This window comes from Phodopus roborovskii, unplaced genomic scaffold (genome assembly GCF_943737965.1).
Source record: "Phodopus roborovskii unplaced genomic scaffold, PHOROB, whole genome shotgun sequence".
In the NCBI taxonomy this organism is placed as follows: Eukaryota; Metazoa; Chordata; class Mammalia; order Rodentia; family Cricetidae; genus Phodopus; species Phodopus roborovskii.
Genome location: NW_026126433.1, coordinates 37,323,706 through 37,343,773, shown reverse-complemented (window position 1 = coordinate 37,343,773; position 20,068 = coordinate 37,323,706). Strand labels below are relative to the sequence as shown.

At 44.3% G+C, this 20,068-nt stretch overlaps 1 protein-coding gene across 1 annotated transcript in view; it reads right to left on the bottom strand.

Moving 5' to 3' along the window:
- Ildr2 (immunoglobulin like domain containing receptor 2) overlaps positions 1-17,792 on the bottom strand; it is a gene marked incomplete at its 5' end in the record, with an annotated part of 54,154 nt that extends 36,362 nt beyond the window's left edge. Inside the window, 3 exons of the mRNA XM_051185755.1 lie at positions 864-983; positions 1,912-2,244; positions 17,402-17,792. Of these exons, the coding sequence (XP_051041712.1) occupies positions 864-983; positions 1,912-2,244; positions 17,402-17,792 (844 nt within the window). The remainder of the gene's footprint in view (positions 1-863; positions 984-1,911; positions 2,245-17,401) is intronic.
- Positions 17,793-20,068: the final 2,276 nt, after the last annotated feature.

Below are 20,068 nucleotides of genomic sequence, written 5' to 3'. Positions count from 1 at the left end.
GAACTCTTAGTGTCAGCTACCTTTTAGAGGCTACAAGAAAAACAACCTAATGTCTTCTGAAGCATGGCTTAAAGGGTACATCATCAATGATCGTCACCCCCCACAGCTGATATGGAGTTGTTTCTTGTTTTCTGTGTTGGTTTTATTTGGTTGTTTCATCTAACCAACATTTATAAAATACAAAAATATGCATTCCATTTTCAAGTACAGCATTTCCCACTAACATTCCTCCAATCCACAAGAGGGAAAGTAGCCAAAGTAAGGAGCCTCCAGGTATGAAGCAGTCAATATTAATAAGGATTAGAAGTATTTGCTTGAGCATAACTCAGATGCTTCCCCTTCCAGTTAAACCAGCACACATCTAAATGGTTCGTCTCATGGGATGTATTTTATTACTAGACTCTCCAGTTTACAGCCATCTTGTCTGGTGATTTTCTTAAGTAGAGACAATTGAGTGTGAAAAGACTCCTGGGGTCTTCGGAAATGCTTGCACACCAATGGGTTCTCATCTCTCTTTAGACTTTACAGTACTTCAAAGGCCTCTGGTATTTTCTTGAACAATTAATTACCACATAAAAAGACCAGAAAAGGATAAGGGAAATTAGGGTTAAAGGTGACAGTAGAAAAGTAAGGGGCACTGAGGAATTGAGAAACATTTCTGAAGATGCTCCAAAAAGAGTCATAGCCTTCCAGAAGCAAGACTCCATAAATACAGCTACTATCCATGAAGAGAATATCCTGCAACAGGCCTGTCTGTGCACAAAAGCTAAGACCATGTATGTAGTCTGCTAATATTTGCAGGGAGAAAAGGAACGTAATGCAAGCAGCCTAAGATGAAAACGTGGCCCCTGGTTTTCACTTACCCAACACCAGAAGTTCCACGGAGTCCTCATTTTTGCCTTCCAGGTCATCTGGGGTGGTGATGATGCAGTAATAGAGGCCACTGTCTCCCCACATGAGCTTTCCAATCTGAAGATCTGCATCTGTTATCACAAAGAGGAGGACCCACTCCTGAACAATGGGGCCTGGGACAGGAGTGCCCTTCTGAAACATCTACACAGTTCTGTTGCTTTGCCTAGATAGTGGTTGGGAAAATGTTCACTTTATTTCAAACAAAATAATACAAAGTAACATTCTTAGGGCAAGAGAATTAGAGTACAGCCACAGATAGATCTAGTTCTAGTCCACTTTCAGGAACAGTTGAGAGTTTTAAACCAGGCCTACAATGGCTCCTAAGAATCGGGAAATTTCCCAAATAATTTTGGTTCCTAAAAATAAACTGATTTCTTCAAATAATTTAATGATCAAATAGGTCATGAGACATGTGGCCTTTTCTTATCTAAAGCTTAAGGGAACTAGAGAGAGGGTGAAATTGATTCATCTACCTGGCTCTCTAGCTTATATTCACACACCCTTTTTCCAGAAAAAAATGAATTTTAGGGAAGTCCACTTTTCAGGTTCAGTAAAGGGCTAAAAGAACAATGTCCAGGTATAGAATGTCTCCCCTAAGTTCTTCCACTAAATAGTTCTGAAAAAGAAAAAAGAAGGAAAAAAACTATTTCAAATAGTATTTTCAAACTATTTCAAAAAAAAATGATTCAAATTGTTCTGAAAAAAAAAATCTCTGAGATTGGAGGTCAGGCTCTGAAAGGCTATTTGCACAGCTTATTTATGTGTTGCCTACATACAACACTGTCTACACTCCCAACTCAGCCATTCAAAACTATATGTCTGGGCTCATGATGCTCTCATCTCCCAGAAAATTAGATCCTGAAGGAACTGAAATGGAACTTCCCTTTCTGTCCGGGCTCTCGTACGCAGGTCAAGGGAAGGGGGGGAGCGGGCTTAGGAGGGGGAACGGGGACAGAACCTCCTTCCCACTCCCTAGATTCAGAGTAAGAGCACCAGTACCATGAACTATCGTGATCTCTCTGCCCCTGTAGAAGTCTCCCAAGGTAACAGTCGATCCCTGTTTGGAGGCTACCACTCGAACGGTCCTTCTGCTGTCTAAACAGTCCACGTAGGGGTCCCATTCCAGGTTCCTCTTGCTGAGGGCTTGGGCCCTGGGAGAGGACATGCCCAAGGATTCTCCCATACGATCCTGGCAGTAGGATTTGAATTTCCACTGAACCACGGCAGGCTGATGGGAAGATGTGGAGAAGTGGCATCTAAGCACAGTGGGCTGGAAGAGCATGGCCACCTTCTTCTTGTCAGGCACCGAGACCTGGAGGCCTTCCACCACGGCTGCAAAACAGAATGAACACATTCAAGCCACACGGATCCCTATCATGGGCCTCACCACACGATCGCATCATCCCTCCCTACACCTTTACTCTGCATTTACCTGGGCTCACAGTCCCAGGTTACAGCCTATCATGGTAAGGAAGGTAGAACAGCAAGAGCTTGAGGCAGCCAGTCATTGTATCCACAGTCCAGAAACAGCATTATGAATGTGTGCCCTTAGCTCGAGTTCTTTTTTATACAGTGCAGATTCCTAACTCAGGCAATGATGCACCCACACCCTAACCCAGATAACCCTCACAGGCATGTCCAGAGGCTGTATCCCATGTCATTCTAGGTCAGAGAGTTCAAAACTATCCCTAGTAAGTCATAAGAACTAAAAGTCTAAGACGTGGCTAGAGTAGGATGTTTGATCTTGGCCTTGGGTGTTATATCTCAATAACAACAGATTTGGTATGAAGTGTGGTTACTTTTGATCCTCAAGGCCAGATAACAAGACATTGACTCTAAGGTGTGGTTACTGAACCCTTGGACAACTGAGGAAGAAAGTCTGTTTGACTTGATACCATGCCCCCCCCCTTTTTTTTTTTTTGTTAAGGTATTAAGAATGGTGAAGAATAAACTCAGGGCATTCAGTATTCACTGAATTGCCCTGCTGACTCTATCCTGTGTCTCTGTCTTTCTCTTAACATCTTTACCTAGCCTTTCTCGATCCACACTCCCCCTCTCAGATACAAACCAGGGGCAAGTGGGCTGGTTCTGACAGTAGCCAGCTTTGTGAAAAGTTGAGTTCTACAGACATTCTAACACCCACCAGCTAGTTTCTTGCCTTCAGTTTCACCCCTTTGACCTAACTATTGGAGCACCAAGCCTCACAAACACCAAGCACCTTAATGTGAGCCATGCCATTCCACATCTCAGTCTTTGCACATGATAACCCTTGTTTCTGGGATGCTTTGCCTCACTCCCTTGCAAAGCTCATCTCAAAGTCCTCTGAGGATGCATTCTTTGACCAGTTTGTCCCTTCCTTCTTTGTATCATCGACATCTAATGTTCTTGTGTATACAGTTCTTGTGACAATGCTGTGAGTTTTTCTTTTCATGCCCTTTCAGGAAAGGACAGTATATTGTCTTGCCAACCTTGATTATGAAGCCCAGAGGTGCTGAACGAATATTTGATAAATAACAGTGAAATTGGGAAGTATGACTTCAAGAGAAGTTGACTTCCTTTCCAGACTATGACACAAGTGAAGGGAAGAAATAAAGGAGAAAAGAAGTCTTTTCTCAACAGGGGGAGCTCAGATCCAAAGCAGAAGGCTAGGATGAACAGCTTTGAAGAATAATCAACAGCAGAAAAGACACAAAAATCAGATGAGAAGAGATGCCAAAAGAACAGGGTAATCACAGTGAGAGGCCAAGGGAGTTTGAGAACAAAGAGCCTGTGAGAACTCATTAGTAATTGCTAGAAAATCTAAGCAATGAGAACACAACTTCCTAAGTGAATGGGAGAATCTAGAGTTTCCAGCCTAGAAACTTCTTTATTTTTTTTTTCTTTCTTAATTTTTCAAAATATCTTTTATTTATTTTTTTCTTATTTTACATATCAATCCCAGTTACTTCTCCCTCCCTCTCTCATCCTCTCCCTCCCATGTCCCCACCACCACCCTCCCATCCCATCCCCACCCCACGCCACAGGGAGGGTGGTGCGTTCCAGGAGGGGTCAACAAAATCTGTCATTTGGAGTAGGGAATAGGCCCTCCCTCCTGCCTCTAGGCTAAGGGAGTATCCCTCCATGGGAAATGTGCTTCCAAAGTCCTTTTGTGCACCAGGGATACATCCTGGTCCACTGTCCGAGGTCCCTTAGACTGCCCAGTCCTTCTAACTGAGACCCATGTTCAGGGGGTCTGAGTCAGTCCAATGCTGGATTCCCAGCTATCAGTCCGGGGACCCATTAGCTCCTCCTTGTTCAGGTCAGCTGTCTCTGTGGGTTTCTGTAGCCTGGTCTTGTCCTCCCTCTCTGCATCTGGATTCCAGTTCGGCTCAGTATTTAGCTGTAGGTGTCTCCTTCTGTTTCCATCAGCTACTAGTTGAGGGCTCCATGATGGTGGATAAGTTAGTCATCAATCTCATTATCAGGGAAGGGCCTTTCTACTATTGTTCAAACTGTTAATTGGGGGCCAGTCTTGTAGGTCTCTGGACATTTTAGAAGAAAAAGGAAGGAAGGAAGGAAGGAAGGAAGGAAGGAAGGAAGGAAGGAAGGAAGGAAGGGATTGTGATGAGAAACAGAAAACACAAATATAAAGATATGTGGAAGAGGTTCTGAGCTGAATACAAGAATTGCCAAGTTGACTTCCAGTACCTTTCCTCCCTTGTTTTGGTTTTGGTTTTTTGAGACAGGATTTCTCTGTGTAGCCCTGGTTACCCGGAACTCTCTCTGTAGACCAGGCTGGCCTCATACTCAGAGATCCATATGCCTCTGCCTCTTAAGTGTTGTGATTAAAAGCATGTTCCACCATATGGGCCCAACAAGGGGAAGAAGGTTTTGTCCAAGAACTGCAGCTTAGATTTGAGACAGGTGAGGAAGGGTACCTTTCCTTTGAGAACCTTCTCCTCTGTGACTATGGTACAGAGCACTCACCCCACAGCTCAAACACACTTCTTAGGAACATGCCTCCTTAGCAAAGCAGCCTTGACAAGGATAAGATATACTCATGTCTCCCACTTTCCAGACATGTGTTCCCTCCCCAATGAAAGGCACAGTGGGAAGCATGGACCCTAATTCTCCTTATGAGAAAATGATTTCTCCATTCCATGAAACTTGGTAGTAAACACAAGAGAGTGTTTTGGACCAGCATGTTCTTGCAGGCTACCCATGAATAAATGAAGGAATGGATGAGCAAATATATGACTATTAGTATGAGAATTTAGAGGGCTTTGCAGAGGAAAGTAGTGAGTCATAGATCGCATAGTATTTTAAAATAGTATTGGCACCAAACAGGAAGGGCTTGGAATATAATCTGGCAACATACTAGTGGCAAGGCCTTAAAAGCTGTGTAGCAATCTGAGACACATTTTCCTCACCTACCCAGGAAATGTCATAATGCTTCCATACAGGGACACAACACAAACATGATATCTCATTGGGCACCTTCAAGGAGCAGACTTAATAGAGGTTTGCTGACAGGTAGATCTCACATGACAATGTCCCCTCACCATCTTCACCTTTGTCCTCACTTCCTGTTCTGATGCTATCACATCTCAAGGACCATCTCCTACCACCATGTTTGATCATACCCATATTATGTAGATCAGTCCCATCCAGGGGCAAGTAACAATTCCATCTGGAAGCTCAGTTGATGTAGCTAATTCCACTCTCCCTGATTCATATGGCTGCAATGGCAACATACATTACTTTACTCCTTAAATTATACAGCACCAATCTTTGGCCCTGTAGTACTTCCAATCTTTATTCATATCCCAGTTTTCCAGGAGACATAAATGGAACAGAGAGGTGACATGGACTCAATTAATAATAGCTGTGTTGGGATGAGACACAGGCACTATTGCCAGGACACACCATGCACTTGACCTTGCCAGTTCTCTGCTCTAGGCCCTGCTGAGACTCTACTTGGGAAAATCACAGTTCCCGGCCTCTCCAGGGTAAATAAAACCAGGAGGAAGAGTGCAGAATAAAAGCATTGTTTGTTGAGGTTTTAAATGTTTCTCTCTCTCTCTCTCATTTTTTTTGTTTGTTTTTTGTTAAAGAAGAGTCAAGTTTGGGGTTTTGTTCATTAGATGATTGCTGAGAATAACATCCTCAGCAACTCTGCTCTCTGTTAATGAGATTAGTCACTTGAGCAAGCCAAGCCATTGAACTCTCTTAATCAATTATTAATAGAGGTTAGTCAGCTCTCAGCTTCTTCTGTGATAGACACACAAACTCATGCTCTGAAGACTCAGAAATGCATTCTCAGAGACATTTGCCTTGTAGCAGCATGGTGGTTAAAGGCCTGGATTTGGGAATCAGTTCTAAATTAGAATCCAGCTACATAGTCTTAGGCAAGGTACTCAACTCATGTGCTTCAGATTTCTCATGAGTAAAAGCATTACAATAGTTAACAGTTTTATAGGGTTGTTTAAAGGTTAAATGACATTTTATCCTAAATACTGATGGTAACAGGTGAAATACATTAAGCACTGAAGATAAGCAACTGCTGCTGGTGGTGCTAGATTATTGAGAAGTATCTGTTGGCTTCTGTGGAGCTGAGGTCCCCAAGCTAGGTAAATGCAGACAGCCATGTATAAGATGCTGAGTGTGAACAGAGCAGAATGAGCAGAAAATGCATAAGCGTGCTGGAATATACCATTCAGAGCTCCATGGTGATAGTGTCTGGCTATGCTCATCACTTCACTAGTACATGTCCTTGAAGTCAGAATTGATAGTGGAGAGAGAGACAGAGACAGAGAGACAGAGACAGAGAGACAGAGACAGAGAACAGAGCTGAGCTGTTTGAGAGGACAGAATCAGGAGTTCTGACAGTCAGTTTACTAGACTTTTGAGGACCACAAGTGTTAAGATTGAAAGCTAAAAATGATAATCCCTATCTCCACTTTGTAGGTTTCCTATGATAAGAACCATTAAACTCTCCACATTTTTTTCTAGAGCAATCTTTTTTAAACACATCATCATCCATATCAGTTTCATTACCAAACATTTTGGTTTCTTGCTTTAAAGACTATTCATTCCTCCTTCTCTCCAGGATAAAAATCCCCAAGTCCCAATGCCTTGGTATGATATAAGATCTTATTCCCAGGTCTCAAGAGATGGCTCAACAGTCAAAAGCACTTGCTGCTCTTGCAAAGGACCTGAGTTCAGTTCCCAACACCTACCTTGGGCAGCTCACAACCACCTATAGATACAGCTCCAGGGGATCCAATGCTCTTTTATGGCCTTTAGAGGCACCCATGGCAGACACACACACACGCACACGCGCGTGCGCGCACACACACACACACAAATTTAAAGACAAATCTTATGCATGATTGGCCCCATGTACACTCCGTTCTACATCCTTTACCTATAACGTAAGGACACATAGCTGAAAGGTGTTCCTGGACCCAGAGAGACGCACAGAGGGGAGGTGTGGCAAACACAGGGGCAAGCACTGGTTGGGACACAGAGGGAAAGCAGGCTTTTTGAGCTCAGGCTCTGACACACAGTGGGAAGGCTGGTGCCCTCAACATGGGCAGTGGCAGTAGGAAAGCTCAGGTGCTTGTATCAATTTGAGGAACTCGAGTTGTGAAGTTTTCTTAATCGTTTTAGAGATACAGAAAGAACTGTTCCACCCTCCAAACTAAGGTGTCGGGGAGATCTGAAGAGAGGCAGAGGAAGGTGAGGAAAGCAAGCGCAAGAGGTAAATGAAGGAGAGCAGGGGACTGTGTGGTACAGGGCACACCTGTAAAACTAAGAACCCTTTAAAACATTCAACCCTGACTGAAGGGAGCATTACATGGCTATCAAAGATCATAGGCAGCACATTTGCAGAAGAAAGAGCCATCACTCTAGACTATCTATTCTTGCACGTACTTTGTCTCCTGGTCTCCAGAAAGAAAAAAAAAAAAGAGTATTTTAATCCTGTCAAATTATTTAAAATACTTCATTAAGCTCTAAAAACACCAAAAAAAGACAAATTCCAGATCTTAGTATGTTTAATCCAACCTTGTTTATTTTGTTACTCTAAGTTCAGTTGCCAGAATTTAGTTGTATCTGTATCTCCAACACTTAGCATAGCCATAGAATATAATTGAGGTCTAAAAGCATGTGGAGTGGATGAACAAATGAATTCACACATGAACCTGTGGGTCTGAATAGCTTTCTCAGCAGGTGGGGCCTCTGTGCAGAGCATGGATTCCAGCCAATACCTAGGAAGCAGCCTGGAAGTAGAGGTGAGTAATGACAGCTCAGAACAACAGCTACCCTCTTGGCTTATTTTCAGACTTGGGAAAGTCAGCTCCAAGTACAGACAGTGCCAGCAAAATAGGGTCCTACCCCAATTCTCGTGTGAAGGAAAGCATTCTATATCTGTCAAACTGTGTTCTTATGGAAATAATAAAAGCAAATCCTAAAGCAAAGCTGTTCCTATTTTAGCACCCTCATTTTTTCCAAGTTCCTTTTCCCCACTTGTTGTTAGCTATTCCTCCAGCATCCTCGAGAGGCAGTTCTGTAAGTATACCCCCATTTCAGAGAAGCAAAATTGCTGCTAAAGGTCACAGAGCAGTATCCTTGGAGACAGGCATCTTTAGAAGTTTTGTATAGAGCTTACCTATCACTTAACTTCAAGTCTCCAAAGCAGATTTGGCAAATTTCTCATTCCCCTGAGTATCCCACAGATGACTAAGGTGTGTCTCTATTCAGTAGGACATTTCAAACCTTCCTGCTCTCAAGTTGTCCTAAGAAAATTATCATTTGTTTTCACATTTTAAACAGTTGTCTCAATCTCCCAAAGACATTTTAAAGAAACAATTAGTGGGCAGGCTTTCTAAATGTAGGCAATGAATAGAACTGGACATGTGTCCAGTAGGGTTAGCTCATAGTCCAGCCAAGTAAAGGAAGACTGCATCTCTGAGTATTCAGGATGGGAGCATTTGCCTAGTGCCCACCTGCAAACAAAGAAAATAAAGCTTGATAGTTTTCTTCTAGAAGTAGAAACCATCTTCTTGATCAACTAAGGTTAAAAAGCAAAATAAAGTCTTTACTAGGAGTAGTAGACATGACCTCAGTACCTGCCTGTTTTCTGAGCTTTGCTCTGCAAGTTTCCCAACTGACTCCCCCAAGTTAATCAGATTCTTTCCAAAAGAAAAAATGTCTTCCCTGATTAAACTGGCTAGAACCCGTGTCTCTGCTTTGCTACCTCAGTACCTGAATCCTGCATCTACATTAGTCATGGGGTAACCAAATCATTTGAAGATTTTTTTTAATGCTTGCATTCTAGTATGTTTTCCTTCTAAGAATCCCAAAGGTCAACAGCATGTCCCCATTTCAGACAGGACTGTGGTCATTGCCACTCAGGTGTGCTTTACTCATGTCCTAGTTATCATTTGCTACCAATAGTTCCGATGCCCGTGCACACAGAGCTTGCCACTCATTAAGCATACTTCCTATATCTCCAGCTGAGCCATTCTTTCCCATTCTGCCACCACCATGCAGATAAAAGCCAGATGCATATCTTCTTCCTATCCGATTCGTTTCATCATCCACAGATCCAAAGTGAACGATGGGTGATGACTAGCTGGTTTATGAGCTGTTCCAATGGGACCAAAGTAGTGCTGAAAGGGGACAGTCTTTACCCTGCAGTGCCGAGGAACTTTAGAAGTCACCCTGGTTCTTTCAGGTGGGTCAGACTTCAGCCATTTAGAAAGGGCAGAAAACATACAAGGAAATTCCTATCAACTTTGTCAACTTGTTGTCTGTATTTCTTGTCTAGGTCTCCTCTGAGCTCCAGACCCAAATACACAGCTTTGGTCCCTATTTTAATGTTACATAAGCACATTCACACTCATTCTGCTAGAGGGAGACACAACCATTTCCTCCTTTTTGGTAACAGAACATTCTGGGTTTTCATTTGGCCAGACAAGCCACCAAGAATTACACATTTCCTGGACTATCTTGCAGCTAGCTGTGGCCATGTGACTAGGTTTAAGAAGTGAGAAATAAGGTGTACAGCTTCTAGGTCATCTCACTGACAGCAAGCTGTTTGCCTTCAACTCTACTTTCCTTGTTACTTCTGCTGAGAAAAGCCTATAGCTAGGAGCTACATGTCAGAAATGGTATAGATTCAAACTGTAATTAGAGAAATAAAGTATATTAGTCATTATGTGTGAGAGTTAAGATCATCAACTTTATAGGACCTAAACTAACTGAGGAGGCAAGCAAGACTCCAGACATGTCTGGAAGTAATGACTGAGATGAGATTAAGTAAGGTGGGAAGACCCAATCTAAATAAGACTGTATTATGCCATGAGCTGTAGCTCTAGACTACATAAAAAGTAGAAAGGGTTGAGCCCAAGCATTTCTTTCCCTCTGCTTCAGACTGCAGACACAATGTTTTCAGTACCTGAAGCTCATGCCACCATAACTCTCCTACTATGGTAACTGTGGCCTTGAACCATGAGCCAAACAAACTCTTCCTTAAGTTGCTTTTATCATGTATTTTGTCCCAGCATTGCACAAAGTAGCTAATGTACTATGTTTTGGGGTACCTTAATTATAGAAGCCTAAGCTATAATACAATTATGAGAAAGAGGGAGGTTTCCATGCCCCTCCTTCCTTTATGTTTCCCCTTTCATAATAATTCATGGCCAAGGATGGTATCCCAAGAAATTCCAAGACACAAATCTGGAGGAGTCTTTAACATTCCTTCCCCTTTGACCTCTGTATTCAGCCAGTCCTACTCCCACCGTCCGGTTGGTCTGTGCATGTATGTCTCCCATGTCACTATACCATGTATATGGGTAAGAAACCTTCTCCTACAAGGTTTCTTACCCATGTCTAATCTACTCCCCACCTTGACCACAAATGTTCTTTCTAAAATGCACATTTGATGGTGGCACTCCCCTACCTCTGACTCCTTTAACAAGATCCCTTCTAACTCTCTAGAGGACAATGGAGCTTCTCTTTTCTTTGCTCCTAGAGCACTAAATGCTTTGACCATAGATAAATATTTGTAGTTTTCAGAAAATACCATGTCCTCCCTTGATTCTCAGCCTTAACAAAACCTGTTCCCTTTGTACATTTCTTTCTCCCCATAGCACCCATTCCCTTCTAACTCCTACTTATTCTCCAGGACTTCCTTGAGTATCTGCTTCATTCTCTTCTTGCAATCACTGTATCCCGCAAAATCACAGCTCATTGCCTGAGAATTTCCTATTCAGGCATCTGGGGCTTTTGTGAACAACAGTTCCATTCTGCAGTTTTCTAAAGAGTCTGCTACACAGTAACGACAAGATTACTGTCTTAGATGACTTAGTCCAGCTGATAGACTGAACTGTTTGTTCCTTCTCCAATCGTGCATCTGTGCTCTACAGGCAAGGGTGTACCACAGACTATGTATTGGTCCACAGGATTTCCTTTGCCCAGTGCTTATAAACCTATAAGTCATAAGCCATGTCTAAGTACAAATTTTGAAGGCACTTGTGTGGTTTGGCTCTACACAATGCCTCTATACTCCCATCCAATGCCCTCCACTTGAGAAAAAAATAACCATTTAGTGTCTGTTCTTTTATACTGGGTATTGGAATTAAAAGGCAACTGGTATTGAGTCAAGTCCACCAAGTCTAGCCATCAGCCAGCTTCCCACAGCAGACTGCAGTTTCCATGTGACATAATTAAGAAATAAGTATCAACTACAGTATGTTACTGAGATTTATTTCTTGATGTTGCATCAAAATGCTAATGCATATACCTAGTTCGGTTCATGAGAAGAACTAAGTGCTAAACATTATTTCTGAGAGTTTTTTCATGGTTTAATTTTAATTATGTGACTAGCACTGTGAAATGAGTTAGCTTTCCATGTCAAAGTCAATGAACATAAGATAAAATACTATGATAGCATTCAAATCCAAGTACACACATACAAACATACACACACAAACACAGAGACGCACACACGCATACAGACACACACATACACACACATATACACACATACATACACACACATGCATATACACATACACACACACAAACACACACATGCATACACACACACACACACACACACACACACACACACACACACAGCTGCCTCTGGCCTGCTTCTTCTCTACATCAGCACCTTGGCAAGCCCCAGTACAGAAGGAGTAATAATGTGAGGACCCTGCTCCTAAGCCAGAGCACAGCATCCTGGAAGCTCCAGACACGGAAGGAGAACAGAGGAAGTAGCGTGTTCTTCTGAGCTCTTTCTTGTTTCTTGGCCCATAAAGAACTCCAGTCATCCAAAATGCTTTCTTTCATTTTCAGAGAGCCAAAAACCTATCTCAACCACCATAGTTTGAAGCCTGCATATAGCACAGTCACATCTTGCATTCCTCCTGGGTATATAGCACCAACGCCTAATCCCAAATGCTCAGCAGTGTCTGCTGTCCCCGAGACATAGCCTCTGCCTTTCCAGAGTATTCTCCACCCCCCCCCCCACCTCAGGACTTGATTTAGGGAAAGCCACCAACCAATCTTCCTCACTTTCCTCTCCACTATTTTCCTGAATTCCATAAACTCTAAGCTGCAATACCCAAGATGCCACAATAGTCATCATGTATATTCACTCAAGTCCAGAGTTAAAGTTTGGTCCACTTTAACCAAAATAAAATTATTTCCTTGGATTATGGCACTTGAAACAGCCAATTTACGATAAAGGGGTGACATACTGTTATCTCATGCATTTTTCAATAAATAAAACCCCATAAACAGATAAGTCCCTTACTTCCTCTGGGCCTTGATCTTCTTTGTTTGTTTGTTTGTTTGTTTGTTTGTTTGTTGAGACAGGGTTTCTCTGTATTGCTTTGGATCCTGTCCTAGAACTAGCTCTGTAGACCAGGCTGGCCTCGAACTCACTGAGATCTGCCTGCCTCTGCCTCCAGAGTGCTGGGATTAAAGGCATGTGCCACCACCACCTGGCTTCCTTGGTCTTCTTGAGCATAAGTTTCACTGAGATAATGCATATGAAAACCACCCAACACAGAGAAAAACATCATAGCACAAAATAAGAACAACCACCACAAACCATTACTTTTCTGTTTGTTTCTGACTAAAGCAAAAAAAGGATAAATGCCAAAAAGAGTAAAAAACATAAGTAGGTCCTTGAAAATGAAGGGTTATTCCAGGGCCAGGGATGTAGGAGGATTCAGCCCACCTAGTCCAATATATTTGTCTTGCTCTACAAGTCCCCATGGTGACCACCCAATCCTATCTTCCAGAAACTTAATGCTATAATCTACTTGTTCTTCTGAAAATCTCAGCAACAGATCTCCCTTCCTAGTTGATGTTTTTCATTCTAATCAATAATTAGAATGAAAATATTGAAGAAAACTGAGATTGCCTTCATTTCCTTCACTGGGTGACTTTATAAAAGGACAAATGGACCAGTCGTGCTTGAGCTTTGATATCCAAGTCAACAAGGTTTAATAGAGAAAAAGTTCAGATTTATAATCACATAGCCAAAAGTAACCCTAGAAACCATCCCATCTAAGAGATATAAACCTCCCCAGGACTACACAGTTATTTGTGGAAGAGCTAGTCCTTGAACTCAACCTTCAACTCCCAGGATCTTTCCATCCACCAAGTTCCCGTACTAAGACAGCTATCATTAGACCAAGCATTAAGTACTTGTAGTAAAGCTCCTAGTACATAGTTGCATGGTAGTACCAATACTGAGACTTCTGCAAATCATCCACTCAGCAAATTCATCTGTCTGATAAGGGTTCTAAAGCAGCCACCTTCTTCTAATCCATTGAGAAGCATCTAGGCTGGGGATGGTGAGCACGGGGACCACTCTGATAAAGTAGTGGGGGAAAGTTTTATATAAACAATGTCACTTCCGTGGGAGAAGGCAGAACTGGGCTTTGAAGAGTGTAGGATGTAAAAGAAGATGATGAAAGTTGAGGTATCAGCAATCTCTCAAAGAGAGTCTTCCCTTCCTAGAATTAATAACCCTCTACAATCTCCATATTCACTGTCTTTCCATAGTCATCAGAGAGCAAAGTGGCCTGGAGAACAGCCATGCCTCAATACCTCCCTATGGCCTCCAGGTAGGTTAGGAGGATTTCTGAAGCACCTTACACGGCTTAGGGAAGATTTCTCTTACTGCTTTTACACAGTGCTAGTACTGTTGTCCATAGTCATAGAGACACCACAGCTGGTGTCTCTGCCTCCAGACTGGGCTCCATGCAGGCAGAGGCTTCATCTTACTCATTTTTATTAATCCCAGCACAACGCCTAGGACATGGCAGTAACTCACTGACTGCATGAAAAAAAGTCTCAATTCAATCATTACCAATTCAGGAACTTCAGTTCAGAGTCAGTTTGGGTTGGAATCCCCTGGTTTGGGTTGACTATGCCTATTCCATATGCCATAGCACTAGAGTAGCACTTACAGAACCATCAACCATCCTAACAAATTACCTGAGTGCTTGCCTGAATCACCAACTAGATTGACCCTTCTCTGAGGGTAAGAATTGTCTCTTACCATCCCACTTAGACATCACAAGAATTGAGCACATGCCTTCAGATGGGTTAAGTGAATGAAAGAGGGACAACGGAAACTTGATGGGGCGCCTCCATTGCAGAGACACTCTAGAGTCTCCAGGAAAACCTATAGCTAGCTCATGCATTGAAGTCTTTCAGAGTAGAATCACAGGCATTTCTCGCAGCTTCTGCTGCCAGGGAAGACAAACAAACATCACCCATATTGGGGAACAAAGACTGAATGAGCCCTCCTTCAAGTCTCTTGCTAGGTGGCACCTGTTGCTAAAATAGCAGCTGGTAAGCATTTTGTTTTGTTCAAAACAACAACAACAAAACCAATCTATTGCAGAAAGGAGCACCACAATGACAATGAGAAATCATGAGGCTAAATATACAGCAGGAAGTACAGAATTTTAGCAATGAAAGAGAAGGAAGGAGCTGTTACAGCCTCAGGAAAGGAACCGAAGTGTTGATTAGAAATTGCTCAGCCTGCCTTAAAGGAAACCAGGGGTGTAGAATGGTGGAAAGAGAGGGGGGAGAGAGAGAGAGAGCATGGGAGAGGGGGAGGGGAGGGCGGGAGAGAATGAATGTGGTTTGTTCTTGGCTCTCTGTCTCATTTTTAATCTGGTTCTCTCCCCCCCCCCCCCGCCTCTCCCTTTTCACCATGTCTCAAGAGAGAATCCATTGATTGGGCTGGACCGGAATTTCTTACCTTTCCTTGTTTGGTTCCTGTGTGAGGAATGAGTCTAAATTCCTCTCAGCCTGCTCCTCTCCTCAGGCACCCTCTCTGGCAGCCATTGTTAGCTTCTCACATTTTGCAGGGGCTGAGAGGCGCCTTGTCCATCAGCACCTCTGACAACAGGGAAGGGTTAGGGCTCGTGGGATGTCAGGGGGAAGTCAATGGCATCACAGGAAGCAGCCTCATCCCCCCTACCATCTGACAGCTGAGATACCCTGCTAAGTAACCTGTTGCCTGTTTCCGGGCACAAACAGCTCTGCAGGTGCAGACAGCAGAAGGTACAGACAATGCAGCACCTCCCTCCAAACAAAAATAAAGCAACAGAGCCCCCCACGAGAAACCCAGTGAAGCAGGTGGACCTGGGGCAAATAAAACTGGCTAGGGGCGGGGCAGGACTGGCATCCAACCCCAGCCACAAATATGTGCATCTTTTCTCTGGACCTCTATCTCTATGAACCAGGGGGCTGAACTAGAGTTCCTGTGGTCCTTCCACCAATGGGATTCCATTTCATAAGAAACTGTTAGCCATCTAGAGAGACCATATGTTCTTCTCCCACTCTCTGTGAGTCCCCAGAGCACATCTTCTCTTGGGCAGACCCAGTAAGGAGCAGGGCCCAGAAAAGCACCTCTGACTCATGGCCCCTCCTAAGGTGCCTGGCTGACTTCAGAAAAGCCCAATGAGACAGGCTTCAGGCCTAAGTTCCCCCTTGAAGATGGCACTGAACAATAGCAACAACTCTGAGAGCTAGAGTCTGTGAGGGTGGCACGGGGAGACCAGGGGAGGGGAAGCACGGATCAGCCAAACCCTGGAATTAGATGATTCATATCTGAATAACGTGGGAGGGATGAACTCAGAGCAGCCAAGATAAGAGGCTAACTCTGCAGAGGGTGCTCCCCCACCTCATCCCAGCTGGGGGCAGGAATAGTGTCAGGGCCTATCATCTGCAATAGGAAAAGAACTCAGACAAATGGATAATTTCATTCTGAAGCTAAAGACGACAGAAGCATTTGCCCTTCTTCCTCCATAATGTATTTTCTCCTGTTTCTGTAATTTGCTTTGGTTGTTTTAAGCTGGTTCACACTCCTGGTGTCTTGATTCTTGAGCCACCCCCTCACACCCCCTCCCTGCCCCCACAACCTAGTGGACGCCCTAAAGGATACAAACTTTTTTTCTTCTTGCTGCTATTTGCTCTTTTCTCTTCCGCCCACCACTGTCCCCATCCTGTCCGTGTGACCTTTTGACACTTTGTTGTGTTTCCTTGACTATCTCTGGTTGCCTCCGACCCACCCCAAGCCACCCAAACCATCCTGGCTCTGTTCCATCTAACCTCCAGCAGCGCTGCTCTGGAAATCTGAGGTAGCCATCCCATGGCCACCTTGTTCCTTAGCCCAGAGTTAACACATTGGGCAAAGTGTTACAAACAAGGGCCTCTCCCAGCACCAGAAGACAGGAAGAAAGTTCACCAAGGGGGTTAGGAGTGCACCAGAGGTGCCAGCGAAGTTCAGTGCCTCTGAACCTCCATAGGAATTAACCCTACTGGGGGGGAGGGGAGTTGATCTACTATCTTCTCCACAATGGTTCCAGTGAGACTGATCAGTCAGGTCTTAAATTCCAGGACCAATCAAGCCTGTTTTCATCTTCCCAAACTCCTTTGCCTATGGCCACAGAATCACAGAGAATGCCCCTGGGTCTCCCTCCTTCTCTAGGGAAGTAGCTACCTGCGCCTCTAGAAAATGAGTCCTCTTCATGAATCAGCCCCTTCAGAGCTTTCCCCAGGCATTGCCCAGGACTCGTAGCCTTTACAAACTCAGGGAAAAAGAAAGGAAGAACCATTGTCTGGAGGGGAAATGTACATCCTAAGAACAACCTCACAGCGCTAGTGAGCCTAACACCTGCATCTCCATCCAGCTCCTTTGCAATCTGGCTTCTCCCGTCTCCCTCACCAACCAACCAACCACACAACCACAGACACACAGACACACAGACACACACACAGAGAGAGAGGGGGGGGGGCACATGCGCGCGCGCGCACACACACACACACACACACACACACACACACACACACACCAGCAGCAGCAGCTTTAACATGGTCAAAAAGGAGGAAAATGAAGGTAGAGTGGAACACCACCACTGTGGGAATACATGTAAAGTTACCCGTCGCCATGGCAAACGACTCTTACCTGTTAACCAGAAAACAGCGGTCCACCCCAACACGACCCTGTCCATCTTGTCCATCTTCCCCAACTTCCCATCCAGATGGGGAGTGGGGAAAGTCCGCAGCGGCTGGCACGCGAGGATCCAAATGACCTCGCGGCAGCAGGCGGCGGCGGGGCGCTGGCCCCGCGCGTCCCTGGCGCCGCAGCCCTCGGGGCTGGCCGCGCAGCCCGGCCCGGGCGCTGGACGCCGCCGCCTGCGAGACGCGCGCTGCCGCCCGCTCCAGAGTCCGCTTGGGATGCGGGGGCTGTTCCCGCACGCACAGGCAGCGCTGCGCGGGGCGAGCGCCTCCCCGCAGCAGAGCTCGCCGCGCGGGGGAGCTCGGCAGCCGCGCCGCCGCCCGCCAAAGTTTCTCGGTCACGTGCCGCCTCTCGGGGGCTGGGAGGTCAGAGCTCAGAAGTCCACCCAGGAGCTGTGGACCATGTTGCAGGGGCTGCCGTCCGCGCTCTATCCAGACCACTACTCTTGTCTCTAGATACCATTTGAACCTGAACTGGGTGACAGGGACAGAGAGACTGGCATAACTTTTCATGGGGCTTAGACTAGCAGCTCCTTAAAACAAAACAATGTGGGTTTTTTTTTTTGTTTGTTTGTTTGTTTGCTTGTTTTGTTTTGTTTTTTGTTTTTGCTATGCCTGGCCAGTGGATCTGGTTCAAAGAACCAAGAAGCAAGGCCCCAGACAAATGGGAATCCACAGGGGACAAATCCACTATGCAACACTTTTCTGTAGTGTGGTGTGGTTTAAGGCCTTTTTAATGGAAAAATAAGTAAAAAACAAGACTGAAATGGCCTATACCTATACATTCGCCAATTTCAGAGCACATTTATATGGGTTGTGCCTACTTTTTAAATGGAGTTATCTCCTGTTTGTTGGAAAGGAGTCGTAATATGTTGAAAGATGAGGGCTAGGTGCTAAGAACTAAGGTCACAGGATATAAGTAATAGTATCACCTTCCTGTCCTTGAGGAGCCTGATCTTGGGCCCAGGAGAGGAAGAAGGCCAGATTATTAGGGGCATTATGCATATGCATTGTAAAAATTTGGCCAATGTCATCTTGGGAGACATAGGGAAAGGGCCTGGTGGACAGAGAAAAGAGCAAGTTAGTCATGGGGTGGGGCTGAGGACCACGATAAAAGATATGTCTGTGTTAGCACTTAAAAGATGGGGCTGTTCAGGGTTGGTGGTGGTAAAGAACCAGGCAACCATATTCTGGCTAGAGGAAGGGAGAAAAAGCTCTGAATGACCTAAAATAGCCCTGAATTCCTGAAGTGGAAAAACCTTTACCCTAAGAATAGATAAACGTGAAAGCAGGGGTGATGTGTGCCAGGACACATGGAGGTGGTGGCAATCTTTCACCACAACTTGCCCTCTGAGTTCTTCTTGGCATATCTGAATGGCTCCAAACACAGACAGTCTAAGCACCTCCTGACCACCAAAGCTGGAGTGTAGTAGAGGTGACCTCCACCTCAGTTTCCTGAATGTGGATTAGGAAGTATAAAAAGCAGGGACACTGGAGAATCGGTTTTGCCACCAGGGAACGGCAGCAGCTGTCCAGAGACTGTGGGGGTCAGGGGGCCACACTGCTCAGGATCGAGATCTGAGCTACAGCCTGGAACAGCCTCCCCAGGTTCCAACTTGTTTCCCGCATCTGGCTCTTCAGGAATCTTAGACACTCTCTACATTTTCAGAAATGGTCATTTTTTTAAAATTTGGCCTGGATTATTTCTAATTTATGCCATCAAGAACCCTGAATAAGCAACTCTATGAGAGAAATTAAAAACTATTCCCTTTAACACCCAGATTAACACCCAGAAAATTAACAATAAAGGTGGTGTGTAACTTCTGTAGACTGCTTATTAGAGTCTAAGCATGATTATAAATGTTTTTACAAGATTCCTCATTTAATCCTAAAGAGGAAACTTGGGCATAAAAATCTTAACTAGCACCTTTATGATCAAGTAGCCAGTAAATGGTAGAGCTAGAATTTGACCTTGTCTTCTGACTCCAAAATGTATGCTTTCCACTACAAAAAAAAAAGTCTACATCAAAGGGTTGAAATAGCAATGTATTTGTATTATGTTCTGCAATTTACTGCATGTTTATATATGTACATACAATGTCTGCTGAGCATTTCATGCAAAACTTAGACATCTGAACAAGTTTATACAGAGGGGGAATATGGGAGATGGACTGAATTGAAAAGTGAATGCTCACAGATGTGAACTTCAAATATGTGCTTGGAGTATGTCCCTATATGTGTGTCAACAGGAATCAGGAGTCTTGCAGAAGAGCTATATCATAGCAAATCATAGAATGCAGTTACTCTATCATCCTAGGAACTATTTTCAGTGTATGATATTGTATGTTTACTTTACAACTAAAGAGATACAGTAACCTATCCCAAATGTTCCTGAGTGGGTGGGATGCCAAGCTACATTCTAAACTAAACTATGTGCCCCTCCCAAATGCACATCGTTATCAAGGTGACAAATGGTTAATATGAGAACACTAAGGCTACCCCTAGTGATACAAAACATACAACTTGGGCAGGGTACCACCTGTGCTGTAGCCAGAGAAGCTGTCAGGCCCTGGTGGTGTTCGGCCTTTGGAGCTCTGTCCAGCGTGAATGCTGA